The sequence below is a fragment of the Diaporthe citri genome (genome assembly GCF_014595645.1).
Source record: "Diaporthe citri strain NFHF-8-4 chromosome Unknown scaffold_3, whole genome shotgun sequence".
NCBI classification, from domain to species: domain Eukaryota; kingdom Fungi; phylum Ascomycota; class Sordariomycetes; order Diaporthales; family Diaporthaceae; genus Diaporthe; species Diaporthe citri.
In genome coordinates, this window is record NW_025064848.1 from 3,292,519 (window position 1) to 3,305,997 (window position 13,479).

Below are 13,479 nucleotides of genomic sequence, written 5' to 3' on the forward strand. Positions count from 1 at the left end.
TGTGCCTACCGAGAGATATCTGGACGGATCTGCATGAAGTACTTTTCCAGTTTTGTACTTATTGGTCCGGTTCTGCAATGAGATTGTCATTTAGAAACCCGCCTCTTCAACTCCACGGCCGCCGACTTAGGGATACCATTTCGATTGAAGACCTCCCATAGACCTGCTTTGGCAAAAGGACGAGCGTTTCCAGACGCTTCAGATAGACAGAAGGGTAATGATAATGGACCATGACTTGATCTCTTTGGAATTTTCGCGCATATTGATATTCTTTGGCCCCAAGGTGGTCATTCTTACAGTCATCTTCCACATTGAGTTTGAATGAGGTAAAGAAGAACAAGGGTGACAGACAGATGAATATCCTGCCCAATAGGCGACCTTTTGACTTGGTGAGCTGGTCGAGGAGCCTACCATGTGTCCAAGCTGTGGTGGGGCAGCCGTTGAGGCGCACGGGCCCACAGTCATCTTCGAAGTACCTATCACCCTGGCACCCTGGCAGGCCTGGATTGCCCAGGTGCCGGAGCCCCTAAAAAAAAAGCTCCAGCAACCACCTGTCAGGCTAGCTGCCTCGTCTCACCTCGCTGGTGGACACTGTCCATACTTTATTGTCTGACCTTGAATCACGCGTCGCCGGGTCTTCAACAACCAACGCAACCCAATTCTGACCACCCGACTTGAGGAATCTCACAATTAAGAAGAATCCTTACAAGACAATCACAATGGATCGCAGTCTTGACGAAATCCTTGCCGCTCGTGACGACGTACGCCTCTTCCCCAGCTGCTTCTGCGGTACGTCCTCTCCACCTCGAGGCAACTTGCTAACCTGGATCCGCAACAACAGCGAAAGGGCGGCAGACCTCGCGGCCGTGGTGGTCACGGAGGCCAACGGCGACGAGAACCCCGCGAAGACTTCCCTCGTGATGGCGTCAGAAAGGTACGCATCAGCGATCCCCATGCACGTGGAAGATTTACAGCCTGACCAGAACCATGCCCGGCTCACAGGTGCCCTACCTCCTCCCCCTTCTCTGAACTGCGCCTGCCCACCTGTCCAACACCTCCCATTCGGTCTTCGATTGCCGTTGTAGCTGCCTTGGCCATGCGCGATGCTATCGCTCGGGTCGAACACCGGGGGAACAATTGACACAAGACGATCCGCAGAAGCTGACATTTCCCACTGCCACGGAACAGTCCTACCGCGACGATGCGCCCAGAAACCTCGACTCGTACGTATGAGCCTTGAAAACGAACCCGGAGGAGGCTCTAAATCCTGACGAGCTTCTGCAGTGAATGGGTCCACGATAGATTCGAAGACAATGGTGATGACCCCACGCACAGCTGTTCTTGATCCGGAGCGCCAAGCTGACTGCCTCGCAGGACGCAGACCACGCCAGTCACGAAGGGGTCCAGAACGGGACGAGCCCGAGGATCTGTCGTGAGTTGGATATATGTCACTCAATAGAATGGGGAATCAGCAGCCTGACAGGAGATTATAGTGAGCTGAATGGTACCAAGATCCGCGTCGAGAATGTCCACTACGAACTCAGCCGGGAGGACTTGGTGGTATGACGGCCCCTTGCGGAAGCATTGAATGAAAGGCTGACGGTTCCAGGGACTATTCAACCAAATTGGGCCAGTTCAGAAACTTGACGTCGGCTACGACCGCGCCGGCCGCTCTACGGGAGTGGCGTACGTCACATACGACTCATACCACGATGCTCGGGAGGCTATCCGGGAGTTTGACGGTGCTAATGCCCACGGCCAACCGATTCGGCTGTCTATTGTTCCTCCCCGACGTCAGCGCAACCCCTTCGACACCGCTGTTATGCCAGGCCGACCCCTAGCCGAGCGCGTTACTGTCCCGCCCGGGCGGAACCGCTCGCTGTCGCCGGACAGAGACCTGGAAGATGAGGCTGCCCGTAAAGGTATCGATCGTTACGTACCTGGTGGACGGAGCAACCGCTCTCGCAGTCCAATTCGTGGCCGGAGACGCGAGGGTGGGCGCCGTCCCGGCGCCCGCCGCGGAGGTGGGGTTGCAAGGGACGGCGGAGAACGTGCAGGCAGAGATGGACGTCCGAAGAAAACCCAGGAAGAGCTGGACGCCGAGATGGAGGATTACTTCGGCGGTGGTGGAGGGGACGCCCAGCCAGCGAGCAATAGCAACGGCCAAGCTGCGGCGGTCCAGCCCGCAGAAGACGATATCGACATGATCGAGTGATGGACAACCTCCATGGCGCCGAGAGTTCTTGGGAGGCTTAAATCTCAATTATAGCCAGCCGTGCGACCCGCCATTGCTGTACCAGCAATACGGTTTCGCAGAGCTTCAAAAAAGAGAATCACGATTTCTCGTGATGCAGGACGATTAAAACTCTATCATACCGCAAACGTGCCAACCTGCCCAGTCCGAACCGAACCATGCCTTTTATCATCATACCGCACAGAGGACCTCATGCGCTAGGGGGGGAATCAACCAGCCCCAAAGACAACCCTCCAGCCCCAATCTAGATCCTCGGATTAAAAAAGAGTATGATCCCACCCCCGAAAAAACGTACACCACTAGTTGAACAGCTCCAGCGTGACGTCGCCGTGGATACTAGCCTTCAGCTCGATCTCGATCTCCAGGTTGAGCTTCAGTTCCACCGCCAGCGCGGCCTTCTTGCCTCCCGCTGGCAGTCCCGGCGAGGAGGCCGGGCCCCTGGGCACGAACTCGACCTCATTATCCTCCTCCCCGTCGCCGTCGACGTCGCCACCCCCTTCCTCGTCTATCTTTGGCGCGGCGGCCACCGTCCTTGGCGCGCGGGGCACGATGGCCTGCGTCGGCTCGCGGGCCGGCTCGCGGACCGTCCTGCGCCTCGACGTGCCCGGCATTGACGGCCTGGCCGATGGCGTGCCGCGGCCGGACGACCCCGGTGCGTAGGGCTTCCAGGGCCCGGCGGAGGAGGCGGTCGAGGAGGAGGAGTAGGACGAGTCCTCCGCCGCGGGCCCGCTGCCGGGGAGGTCCATCACCGGCGCCGGCGGCGCGGTGCCTGTGCGCGGCCTTGCCGGCCTGGGTGGCCGGCCTGCTTGTTGTGGCGCCGGGTTGCGCCGTTGTTGTTGGCGGAGGGGCGAGGGCTGCCGCTGGGATGGTGGTGTGGGGAGGTAGGAGTAGCTGTTTTGCCGGTACGTGTTGTCCGCGGCGTCGGCGTCCTCGTAGCTTGGCGCTGATGAGCCTGTCGTTGCCCCTGACGACTTCTGGTTCGTCCTGCTCCTGTTTGTTTTTGGGTTCAGTGGCCTGGGCGGTGGTCTTTTGATGTTTTTGTTTCCGTTCTTGATATTGCTGTTGGTTTTGCTGCGCCGTGCTGGTAGTTCATCCTCACTGTCATCTTCAGACCCTTCTGAATCGCCGGATTCCTCGTCTGAAGAGCTCTCATCCTCGTCTTCGTCCTCGGCCGGTCGTTGTGGCCGTCTCCTCCTCGTGCGCTCAGTTTCTGGTTTCGCCGCCGGTGATGACGAAGGTGGTGTTGGAGCCATTTCCCCAGTTCTGGTGTAAGTGGTTGCGAGGGTTCGGGGTGGAGCATGTACATGTACCTCAGTATATGTAGGTACGTCCGTTATGATTCTGATTCAGGTCCAGATTTCCCCGTGTCCATATTATGGGGCTATGGTGCGAAAGGGTTGTTTGACTTGATATGATGGAGGAACTGTCGTCGTTCGAAAACGGCAATCTGCAGACTCTAATACCATCGCAGATCGACGGGATCAGCTTCCTTAAGGCTGCGTCTAGGGGACCTCGAGACAAGGGTGGAGGGGGGGCTCAAGGCAACGGGGCATTAGGGGCAGCTGCAGCATGCATGGATCAACTGGGCAGTGGGCGTGACCCAAAAACCGGCTTTGGGGTCGCCGCAGCGCAACCCGCAGGACCTTGGACCGGGCGCGACAGGGTGCGGCCTATGACATCGTTGCCAAACCTTGTTTTCTTACTCAACCACCCTAACGGTGGTACACTACACTTGTGCCTAGGAACAGTTACGCGGCACGTGGTGGTGTCGCAGACCCTACCCAGGATTCCAAGGTTCGCAGATGAGGGAGCCCTTCTCACACGAGGTTTTCTCCATTATCGGACATGCCTCGTCCCTGAACGGGAGCCGTTACTGATCTGGTCTTAATGCCATGCGTTATTGGATCTCGCTTGTCGTCTCCTACTAGTTGACAGGATATTAATGGTGGCTGGCTGATGCACTCAACGGCTGCTTGGGTGTCCCCTTGGAAGCAGTTGCGACTTGTTCCTGACAGCTTCTGCATCGGTATCCCTCCCTCGCCCGAATTCTGCCCGGTTTGCAAACAGCTGATTTGACTCGTGACTGGTGACGATCCTCCCATTCGGACGCGGTTATCGTAGTCTGCTACGTCTCTCTCCTCACCCAACTCCGTGCTTGGAACCTGCTTCCCGCCCGGCCTTGAGCCGAACATCTCTCCGGCCTGGCTTGCCACGCAGGGCCAAGAGTGGCCACACCGACGGGTATGCACGGGATGGCACGCAGTGCAGCCGGGCATGCTTTATTCCCCGAGCGTCGACGGTGAGGCAGTTCGTCCCAATGGGATTCTTCGTTGTCTTGGATGCTGTGGGCCGCCGTTGTCTTGCATGAATGATGTTCATGGCCTCGTGGCAGGAGAACCACCACGCAGTGTTACAGACTTCTCTGAAGACAGCCGACGTAGGGCATTTATGGACTGAAGGATTCGTGATCGTCTTGTCAACACGAGGTTGCTATGTGTATTACAGCCCAAGTGTCCGGGTTGTCGGCCATAGGCTCACATCTCAGATCCAAGCAGCAGCAACAAACAGGAAATAAATATCCACACCTTCAAGATCTTCGACCTACTAAGTGAATTCGTTCCATTAATTCCGGCTTTTAAATCGCTCAGAGTCATATCTGTCATCGTTTCGTCTGGTTATACTCCCTGTAGGCACCTCGATCCAAGGAGGGAAGCTGTCTGAATTTTGCTCGCCTCTCAGAGTTGAACAAATGTCTAGTATCTGTCCAGAAAGGGCGTTCTCATGGATTTAAGTAACCATCCTGCTAAAGGATGTCCCATTAGGAGGCTATCGCAGCCGAGATTGTTTGATCGGAGATGGGAGAGTGCATCCACTGGGCTGGGAAGGTATTCAGAGATCGCTCCTGCAGTCAATATATTCGAAGCAAGGTGTATGCGGACGACTCGCAGGTTCTATTACGAAATAGTGGAATGACCTTGTGTCGACGGGACGGATTTCCCGAATTCCAGGCCGAGAGTCGTTTCTTCGTTTGCTCGAGATCACGCGCTGCATAGCCTCTCTCCGCCAACGGTATGCAAATGTACGCCTGCGTATGTAGTCCTTCACCTGCGCGGGCCAGGCTGGGAGAGGAGGCGGGCCGGTCTCAATCCCACCCTCAGTCCATCTTCTTTCTCCTCTTTTCCATGCCCTCCGCCATCGCAGCAGCCACATCCTCGGCCGTGCGCCCCCTCTTCCTCTGCCCAACCTTCTCCTGCCCCAGGACTGTATCCTGGGCGACAGCCTTAAAGACCCCAGCCGCGCCCTTGAAAAGGTAATCCTCGAAGCCACCCTCCTCAGCGTGCGTCTTAGCTATCTCCTCCATCTCCCTCACCCACCTATAGGCCTTCGGCGGCATCCCTGTCAGTGCGTTCTCCGTCTGCTTCACCCGCCCGGGCACAGTCTCCTGCAGCGCCTCGCGCAGTGGCTCCAGAACGCCCATCCTCTGGGCGGTGGTGAAGGACTGTATCGCGATGGCGGCGTAGCCCTTCGAGAGCGACGCGTAGCACATCTTCAGCCCGGAGCTGGCGCCAATGCCGGGCGAAATGTGTCTCACGTTCAGTGTCTCGGCCAGCTTGGCCCCGTACCCCGGGATCTCTGCGACCTGCACCGGGCCTGACGTCGGCATGAGTGGCAGGTACCAGTCACCCCCGGCCGACGCGCTGGCTCCACCAGCATCAGCAGGAGAGCCCGCCTCCTTGGGCTTGGGTGGCCCTCCAAGAATCGAGCCGTCGATGAGGGTGATGGGCACCTGCGCCCTCTTGATGCTCCTTTCCATGGCCTTGATGGTGCTGGGGGCCACGGCGTTCATGTCCGCAAAGTACAGCTGCTGCTCCTTGTTGACGAACTGCATCGCGTCTATGACCCGCTGCGCCGTGTCCTCAGCATCGCGCGGCGGCACGATGGAGAGGATCACGTCGCACTGCTTGACGAGGTCCGTATCGGTTGCGAGGTTCGTGACGCGGGCGGCCTGCGCCCTCTCCAGTGTCTCCTTGCTGCGGCCCGACCCGTTGGTGGCCACCGAGAAGCCCTTGGCCACGAGAAGCTTGGCGATCCCCGTGCCCATGTCCCCGAGAGAGAGGATGCCAATGGTTGCGAGCTTAGACGAGGCCATTGTGGCTCGAATGTACGGACGGACTCCTTAGGCCCTTAGTATTGTCCACTGGGATCGGTACGAGGGATAATCTCCTGCTGGTCAAATGGGACCGGAAAGTGACCAGCCTCGATTCTCTGACGAGATGTTACACCACTCTTGCTCACAGAGGTCCGTTTCCGGTGGCTAGGTCTGAGACCAGAACAAGTTGCGTCAGCCTTTATCGCTTGCAATTGAAATGGTGAAGATGGCGACATTTGAACGTGTGGCAGCCGTTCTCATGAATTACAAATGGTAGGTTGTATGATTACATAAGGCGATACGCCGCCCGTTTTGGGTTGTACAGTAAGCCCAACCGAAGGATCATATGTGATCGCCAACCTCCCTGCAAGCTTCAGCGCCCTATTTGCGTGCGCCATTCCTACCCATTTCTTGGAGAGAAACTCTCACGTATGGGCGATAGGATGATTCGGAGCCCTTGACTGTTGTCATGGTCACCGTTGCTCCAGGCACGTCCATTTTGGTGTTTGGACCTAGCTCACCGGATGACACGTAGATGCCCTCCGCGCTATGGGCGCCAAAGTGATCGGAACAGAGGTATTCAGGGTGGGCCCGGTCACTTCGCTGCCTCGTGAGAATCCGATTGCTTTCGTCAATATCTCTCATGTGCATATCCCCGCACCCGAACCTGACGGGGGGGTAGTCTGATACTGTTTTGAGGTTGTGATGCTTGTCAAGAGGCATTTGTTTCGCATCTCTTTCCACGAAGAACTGCACAAAGTCCCCAGGCTGCGCGATGGCATCTTTGGCATCATGTTCGCCGTTGAAGGATCTCATAAATCTGTCCAGCTCATCTGCCTCGGACTGAGGTGTGTGGCTGGTCTTGGGATCTAGGGATAGAAGACTGGCTTTGGCGCCCCATTCGCCGCCGCCGCCCACTGCGAGAATGAAGAAAATGGGTCAGATATCAGGTTTCCGCGTGCCGTAAATATTACTCGCTTTTTGAATGTCCCACAGCGGCCACTCTCAATTTTGTCCTCCTGAAGGTGGTTTGACTTACAAATTTTGTGTAGCCGGGCCCCCTGAAAGAAAGCATTCCGGAGAACAGTCTCACGTTCCCATGCCAAACGCTCCAAGTCGGTTGACATATCAAAGGCCAGCTTGCCCAACGCCGTTCCCAGATACCGACCTTTCACCGAATAATAAAACCTGGCCACGTCTTCTCGAGGAAGAAACATGTGTTTGGGATATATCATAGCCCACACACCGATAGCCCCAGAAACAGGCTGTGAATGGGGCAGGGCTCGGCGAGCCTCTATCAAGCGGGGGATATTGGTCTGTAGCTCCATGGAGGCAGGGTACGGCTCTCCGTCGACTTCGACCTTTGCAATGATATTTCCCAGCCCCTCCAGGATCTTGCGTGGGTGCGTTATGGGCACCAGGGGCGCCTTCATGTCGACCTGGTCGAACATGACCGAAGGTGGAATGTCAATGAGCTGGTTGTGCTTCTCAGCGTTTCTGACCATCTCGACGCGTGTTTTGGAGAATCCTGTTGCAAGCCTCCACTCGGATGCCAGAAGAGTTGATCTCCTGCCGTTGGAAAACAGCGTGTTCGCAAGTGGCAATGTCAGTGTTATTCTGGCATATTCGCGAGTCATCTTTCTGGGAAGCAGTACAGACAGACTCGACGGCAGATCTGGGTCCGTGACCGAGTGAGACGGTGATTGTGCGGCATCCTCGGGACTCGTGCTGTCCCACAAACCGGGAAGTAGATTGTCCAGTTGACCAACATGGATCGAGAGACCCTCCTGTAGCTCACGGCTGGGTGATCGCGCACAGAGTCCGTCGACCACGGCAGACAGCAAGTGAAACCTCACGCCTTCCTCAAATGTTCCATGGAGCGCGTGGACCAGATGACTAGTGAAATCACTCTCGGTCAGCCACGAGGCGTGCCTGGGGCTTGCAAGGACGACAGCTGCGCGCGCCGGCTCGCCTGGTCTGGAGGGTTGGACTGATAGACTGCTGCGGATTTGATTCAGGACAGATCTCTGCGAGTGCAATTAGCGTTCGTGTGGCAGAATGAGCCAAGACAGCTGGTTTGGGGGATGGTGCTGCTGAGTGTCACAATACCTGAGTAGCACGGGGTTGAGTGAATACTGTCAGTCTATCCGCGGGCCTTTGGTTTCTTGGCAGCCCACGCTTCAAAGGAGTGTTTGTTGCATTTCTCTGTGCTCTGATGCCGGCTTTGACGATTCTGGTGGGAGTGGACTTGGATATCGGCGTCAGGCGCACCCGGAACGCAGATGAGACCGGCATCATCATCAAGGCGAGGAGCCACGATTGACTGGCTGCAAGTCTATAGGGTCCAGCAGGGAGAAAGGCGTCGGGCTATGACATTTCTTATTGAAACGTGAGGGAACAACACGGTGATGAGGGTGAGTGAACCGTCTAATGGATACTGAAATCATTGAAGTCGACTGAGGCTTGTGAAAATATCCAGGGTTTTCCCCTGGGACCCCGTCCCCCCCCCCCCCCAAAAAAAAATTCAATCCCAAGTCTCTAAGTGAGAGCTACCCCTCCATCTTCCGTCCATCTAAAATGCAGGTCGCGTTTTGAGATCCGATTGCCCTGTGAGTCAAGGAATTTTAAGACAGGTTCAACACCAAGCCTGACTCACTCTTTCCTTCTCGCAACATAGTCCTCCAAGTCGATATCGCCACGCTGTCGCGTCCAATTCTTCGTGCACTTCTGGTGCACTCGTCAGTACTGCGACGATATCCTACAAGCTTTCCCCGTGCGACAATGGCTACCAACTCTGGCCGCGGCAACCCGTGAGTCTGCAAGGGAACACTGACACAAACGTTAGTTGACGACGCTAACATTCCTCTGTCCTCAGTATTGCCACCTCCGACGGTCCCAATGTCGACAACCAGGCCCCACCTCCCGTCTCAGAAGATGCGAAGGCTACTATCCAGACGACATCTACCAGCGGTGCCACGGGAACCCATGCTGCCGGCCAGGATGCCGGTGCAGCGTCAATGGAGGGCACAGGCAAGGTGAAGTCCGCCAAGGAGCTCCAGAAGAAGCGCGAGAAGGCCGAGAAGCTCGCAAAGTTCCAGGCTAAGAAGGCTGCTAAACAAGCAGCGCCCGCCGAAGCTCCCACCAAGCAGAAAGAGAAGAAGGTCAAGGCTGCCGAGGAGACCATGCCGAAGTTTGTTGAGGACACGCCCCTCGGACAGAAGAAACGGCTCAAGTCCTTGGACGATCCTCACTACAAGGCCTACAACCCTGTTGCTGTCGAGAGTGCATGGTACGAATGGTGGGAGAAGGAAGGCTTTTTCAAGCCCGAGTTCACCGAGACCGGCGATGTGAAGCCCAAAGGTGCCTTCACGGTCGTCATACCTCCCCCGAACTGCACAGGCAGCTTGCACATGGGTCACGCCCTTGGCAACAGTCTGGAAGACATCATGAGCAGATGGCAGCGAATGCTTGGCAAGACCACCTTGTTCCTTCCTGGCTGCGACCACGCCGGTATTGCCACTCAGAGTGTCGTGGAGAAAATGCTTTGGAGGAGAAAACAGCAGACTCGCCATGATCTTGGCAGAGAGAAGTTCCTCGACCTCGTCTGGGAATGGAAGCAGGAGTACCACGACAAAATCAACAATGCGGAGCGGAAAATGGGTATTTCCGCGGATTGGTCAAGAGAGGCCTTCACCATGGACAAGAACTTGTCCGCGGCCGTCGCTGAGAATTTCGTGCGCCTTCACGAGGAGGGGATCATCTACAGAGCCAACCGACTTGTCAACTGGGACTGCACTTTGACTACCGCCTTGTCAAACTTGGAAGTTGACCAGAAGGAGCTCGCCGGCAGGACTCTTCTAGATGTACCAGGTTATGACAAGAAAGTCGAGTTTGGGTAAGTAAACCTCAACCAGTCTTCCCATGATGGAGAAAATGAAGCTGACTCGGCCTCTTCCAGTGTCATTGTTCATTTCAAGTATCCCATCGAGGGCTCAGACGAAACAATTGAGGTGGCTACGACCCGTATTGAGACGATGCTCGGAGACACTGGCATTGCCGTCAACCCCAAGGACAGCCGGTATACCAAGTTCGTTGGCAAGTTCGCCACTCATCCCTTCATTGAGGGCCGCCGACTGCCCATCGTCGCTGATGAGTATGTCGACATTGAGTTCGGTACCGGAGCTGTGAAGTTGACACCTGGACACGACCCTAACGATTTCAACCTGGGCAAGGCTCACAACTTGGAGTTCATCAACATCTTCACCGACGACGGCCTTCTGAACGAGAACGCTGGCCCATACGCCGGCCAGAGGCGTTTTGATGTACGGTACTCAATCCAAGATGCCCTAAAGGAGAAGGGGCTGTACGTCGACAAGAAGGACAACCCGATGAAGGTGCCTCTCTCTGAGCGGTCGAAGGATGTCATCGAACCGATTATGAAGCCGCAATGGTGGATGTCCATGCGAAGTATGGCTGATGAGGCCGTCAAATGTGTCCAGAACAATGAAATCAAGATCCGCCCAGAGTCGGCCGAGAAGAGCTTCTACAGATGGATGGAGAACATTCAAGATTGGTGCATCTCAAGACAGCTGTGGTGGGGACACCAATGCCCCGTCTGGTTTGCCAAGGTTGAGGGCGAGGAGCAGGACACATCGAATAACGACCGATGGTTCAGTGGCAGGACGCCAGAGGAAGCAGAGGCGAAGGCTAAGAAGGTTCTGGCTGGCAAGAAATACACGCTCGAGCGCGATCCTGACGTCTTGGACACCTGGTTTAGCAGCGGTCTTTGGCCCTTCTCAACCTTGGGTTGGCCGAATGCCGAAGCAGAAGACTTCAAGAAATTGTATCCCACGTCTATCCTTGAGACTGGCTGGGACATTCTCTTCTTCTGGGTCGCTCGAATGATCATGCTTGGCAAGAAGATGACAGGAGATGTGCCTTTCAGGGAGGTCTACTGCCACAGCTTGATCCGTGACAGTGATGGCCGAAAGATGAGCAAGAGCTTGGGCAACGTCATCGATCCACTTGACGTGATCAGTGGTATTGATCTCGAGGCCCTCCACGCCAAGCTTCTCACAGGCAATCTCGCCCCAACAGAGGTGAAGAAGGCCACCGCTTACCAGAAAAAGGCCTTCCCTAAAGGCATACCCGAGTAAGTTGAAAATGTCCTTAGAGACCTCCCACGGTATGATACTGACCAGACAACAGATGTGGTGCAGATGCCTTGAGGATGTGCCTTGCAGCTTACACAACTGGTGGTGGCGACATCAACTTTGACGTGCAGGTTATGCAGATGTACCGAAGATTCGCCAACAAGATGTACCAAGCAACGAAGTATGTCATCGGCAAAATCGACACGGTCGAAGGATTTGTTCCCGCAAAGACAAGGACGCTGCAGGGCAAAGAGTCTCTATCCGAGCTCTGGATCCTGAGCAAGATGAACGCAGCCTCAAAGACAATCAACGAAGCCCTGGAGGAGCGTGAGTTCATGAAGGCTGCCAACGCGGTATATCACTACATCTACGCCAACCTCTGCGACGTTTACATCGAGAACTCGAAAGGCTTGATTCAAGATGGCACGAAGGAACAGGCTGAGTCCGCTCTGCAAACCCTGTACTCCTCTCTGGAGGCCGGCCTGCTGTTGATACACCCCTTCATGCCCTTTGTGACTGAGGAGCTGTGGCAACGCCTGCCAAGGCGTCCCGATGACAAGACCAAGTCTGTCATGCTTGCCGAGTACCCCGTCCACCAACCAGAGCTGGACCAGCCGGCCGCCGAGAAGGCCTACGAGCTGGTCCTGAACAGCTCCAGCGGCATCCGCTCCCTCATGTCCGAGAACGCCCTCAAGGAGGACGCCCAGATCTTCATCCAGACCTACGACGCCGAGTCGCACAGGATTGCCACAGAGCAGGTTGGCAGCATCAAGTCGCTCTCAGGCAAGGGCGTCGGCAGCATCACCATCGTCGGGTCCGACGAGCCCCGCCCCGCCGGCTGCGTTGCCTACCCGATTGGTGCGAGCGCGGCCGTCTTCCTACACATCAAGGGCCGTGTGGACCTAGACGAGGCGATCCAGAGCGCGGCCAAGAAGCTGGAGAGGAAGAAGGGCGACGCTGACAAGCAGCGCAAGCTAGTTAACGACCCGGCCTACGCCGAGAAGGTGGCCGTCGCGACGCAGGAGGCGGACAAGCAGAAGCTGAGGGATATGGAGGGTGAGCTGAAGGGCTTCGAAACCACGATCGAGCAGCTGAAGCAGTTGAAGCTGGAGTGAAGAAGAGATGTAGTGGGATTGCTTTTACTTCCGAATTCGATCAAGACGGGAGCGATACAATCATTTGCTAGAGCATAGTAGGCCTAAATGGCGAGACAAAAGCATCACTGATTCCTGTATTTGACCAATGGGTTCCAAGTGTGACTGTTGTCCTTGTAGCTATAACATCACCGTACAGATCTTTGGGTTCAAACAGTATTAGAACGTGAACTGAGTTTCGAGAGAACGAGTATTAAGTTTGGCTTTTGCGTTGAACGCTGCAGACCGACATTAAACTAAATTCCCAAGAGACTTTCCCGTCTGTAGGTATTCACCTATTTCTGATACCCAGTTTAATGGAAAACATGGCATTTCTATGGTCATTGTGCCTCAAGAGGACTCTGGAAATTAGGCTAAAAGGAGAGAGCGCTGTCAATGTTATCTAGATAGTTGAGAGAGTCACAAAATCATCACTTTGACAACAAACAACACGCACGAGAAGGTCTTTGCAGGATGACGGTCGGCACTACATGCCATCGATTTTGGTGTCTAATAACGTATGCACAGGTATTGTGTCTGTCGCACCGCTGTCAACGTAGAGCGGAGAGCGGCGTCACGGTAAACTGCCCTCTTCAGGACGTAAGCCTCTGCGGCATCCTCAGTCCTGTCTTTATATATCCATCATCCACACTCTCTAAAGGTAGTCATTCGACTTATATCTTTAGTCAACGTCGACTCCAAGTCTCTCCAGCATCTTTCTATCTGGCTTCTGGAGGAAGTTCGCGATCTATGTTGCACTACAGAGGAAAATGGTTGCACCCACACCTC

At 55.5% G+C, this 13,479-nt stretch overlaps 5 protein-coding genes across 5 annotated transcripts; 2 read left to right on the forward strand and 3 right to left on the reverse strand.

The window, feature by feature from the left end:
- Positions 1-719: 719 nt before the first annotated feature.
- INS49_008475 (uncharacterized protein) lies at positions 720-2,215 on the forward strand (the record flags this gene model as incomplete). Its single annotated transcript, XM_043169217.1, has 7 exons — positions 720-934; positions 1,003-1,117; positions 1,189-1,223; positions 1,285-1,316; positions 1,375-1,432; positions 1,494-1,560; positions 1,610-2,215. 7 exons carry the CDS (start codon positions 720-722, stop codon positions 2,213-2,215), a joined length of 1,128 nt encoding a protein of 375 aa, XP_043026897.1.
- Positions 2,216-2,553: 338 nt separating this feature from the next.
- Positions 2,554-3,507, reverse strand: INS49_008476 (uncharacterized protein; the record flags this gene model as incomplete). The annotated part of the gene is made up of 1 exon (XM_043169218.1): positions 2,554-3,507. One exon carries the CDS (start codon positions 3,505-3,507, stop codon positions 2,554-2,556), a length of 954 nt encoding a protein of 317 aa, XP_043026898.1.
- Positions 3,508-5,408: 1,901 nt separating this feature from the next.
- On the reverse strand, positions 5,409-6,404 carry INS49_008477 (uncharacterized protein; the record flags this gene model as incomplete). The annotated part of the gene is made up of 1 exon (XM_043169219.1): positions 5,409-6,404. The coding sequence occupies one exon, from the start codon at positions 6,402-6,404 to the stop codon at positions 5,409-5,411; it is 996 nt and encodes a 331-aa protein (XP_043026899.1).
- A 381-nt stretch (positions 6,405-6,785) lies between these two features.
- INS49_008478 (uncharacterized protein) lies at positions 6,786-8,041 on the reverse strand (the record flags this gene model as incomplete). The annotated part of the gene is made up of 2 exons (XM_043169220.1): positions 6,786-7,321; positions 7,444-8,041. 2 exons carry the CDS (start codon positions 8,039-8,041, stop codon positions 6,786-6,788), a joined length of 1,134 nt encoding a protein of 377 aa, XP_043026900.1.
- Positions 8,042-9,185: 1,144 nt separating this feature from the next.
- Positions 9,186-12,672, forward strand: INS49_008479 (uncharacterized protein; the record flags this gene model as incomplete). Its single annotated transcript, XM_043169221.1, has 4 exons — positions 9,186-9,214; positions 9,280-10,299; positions 10,363-11,556; positions 11,613-12,672. The coding sequence occupies 4 exons, from the start codon at positions 9,186-9,188 to the stop codon at positions 12,670-12,672; spliced, it is 3,303 nt and encodes a 1,100-aa protein (XP_043026901.1).
- Positions 12,673-13,479: the final 807 nt, after the last annotated feature.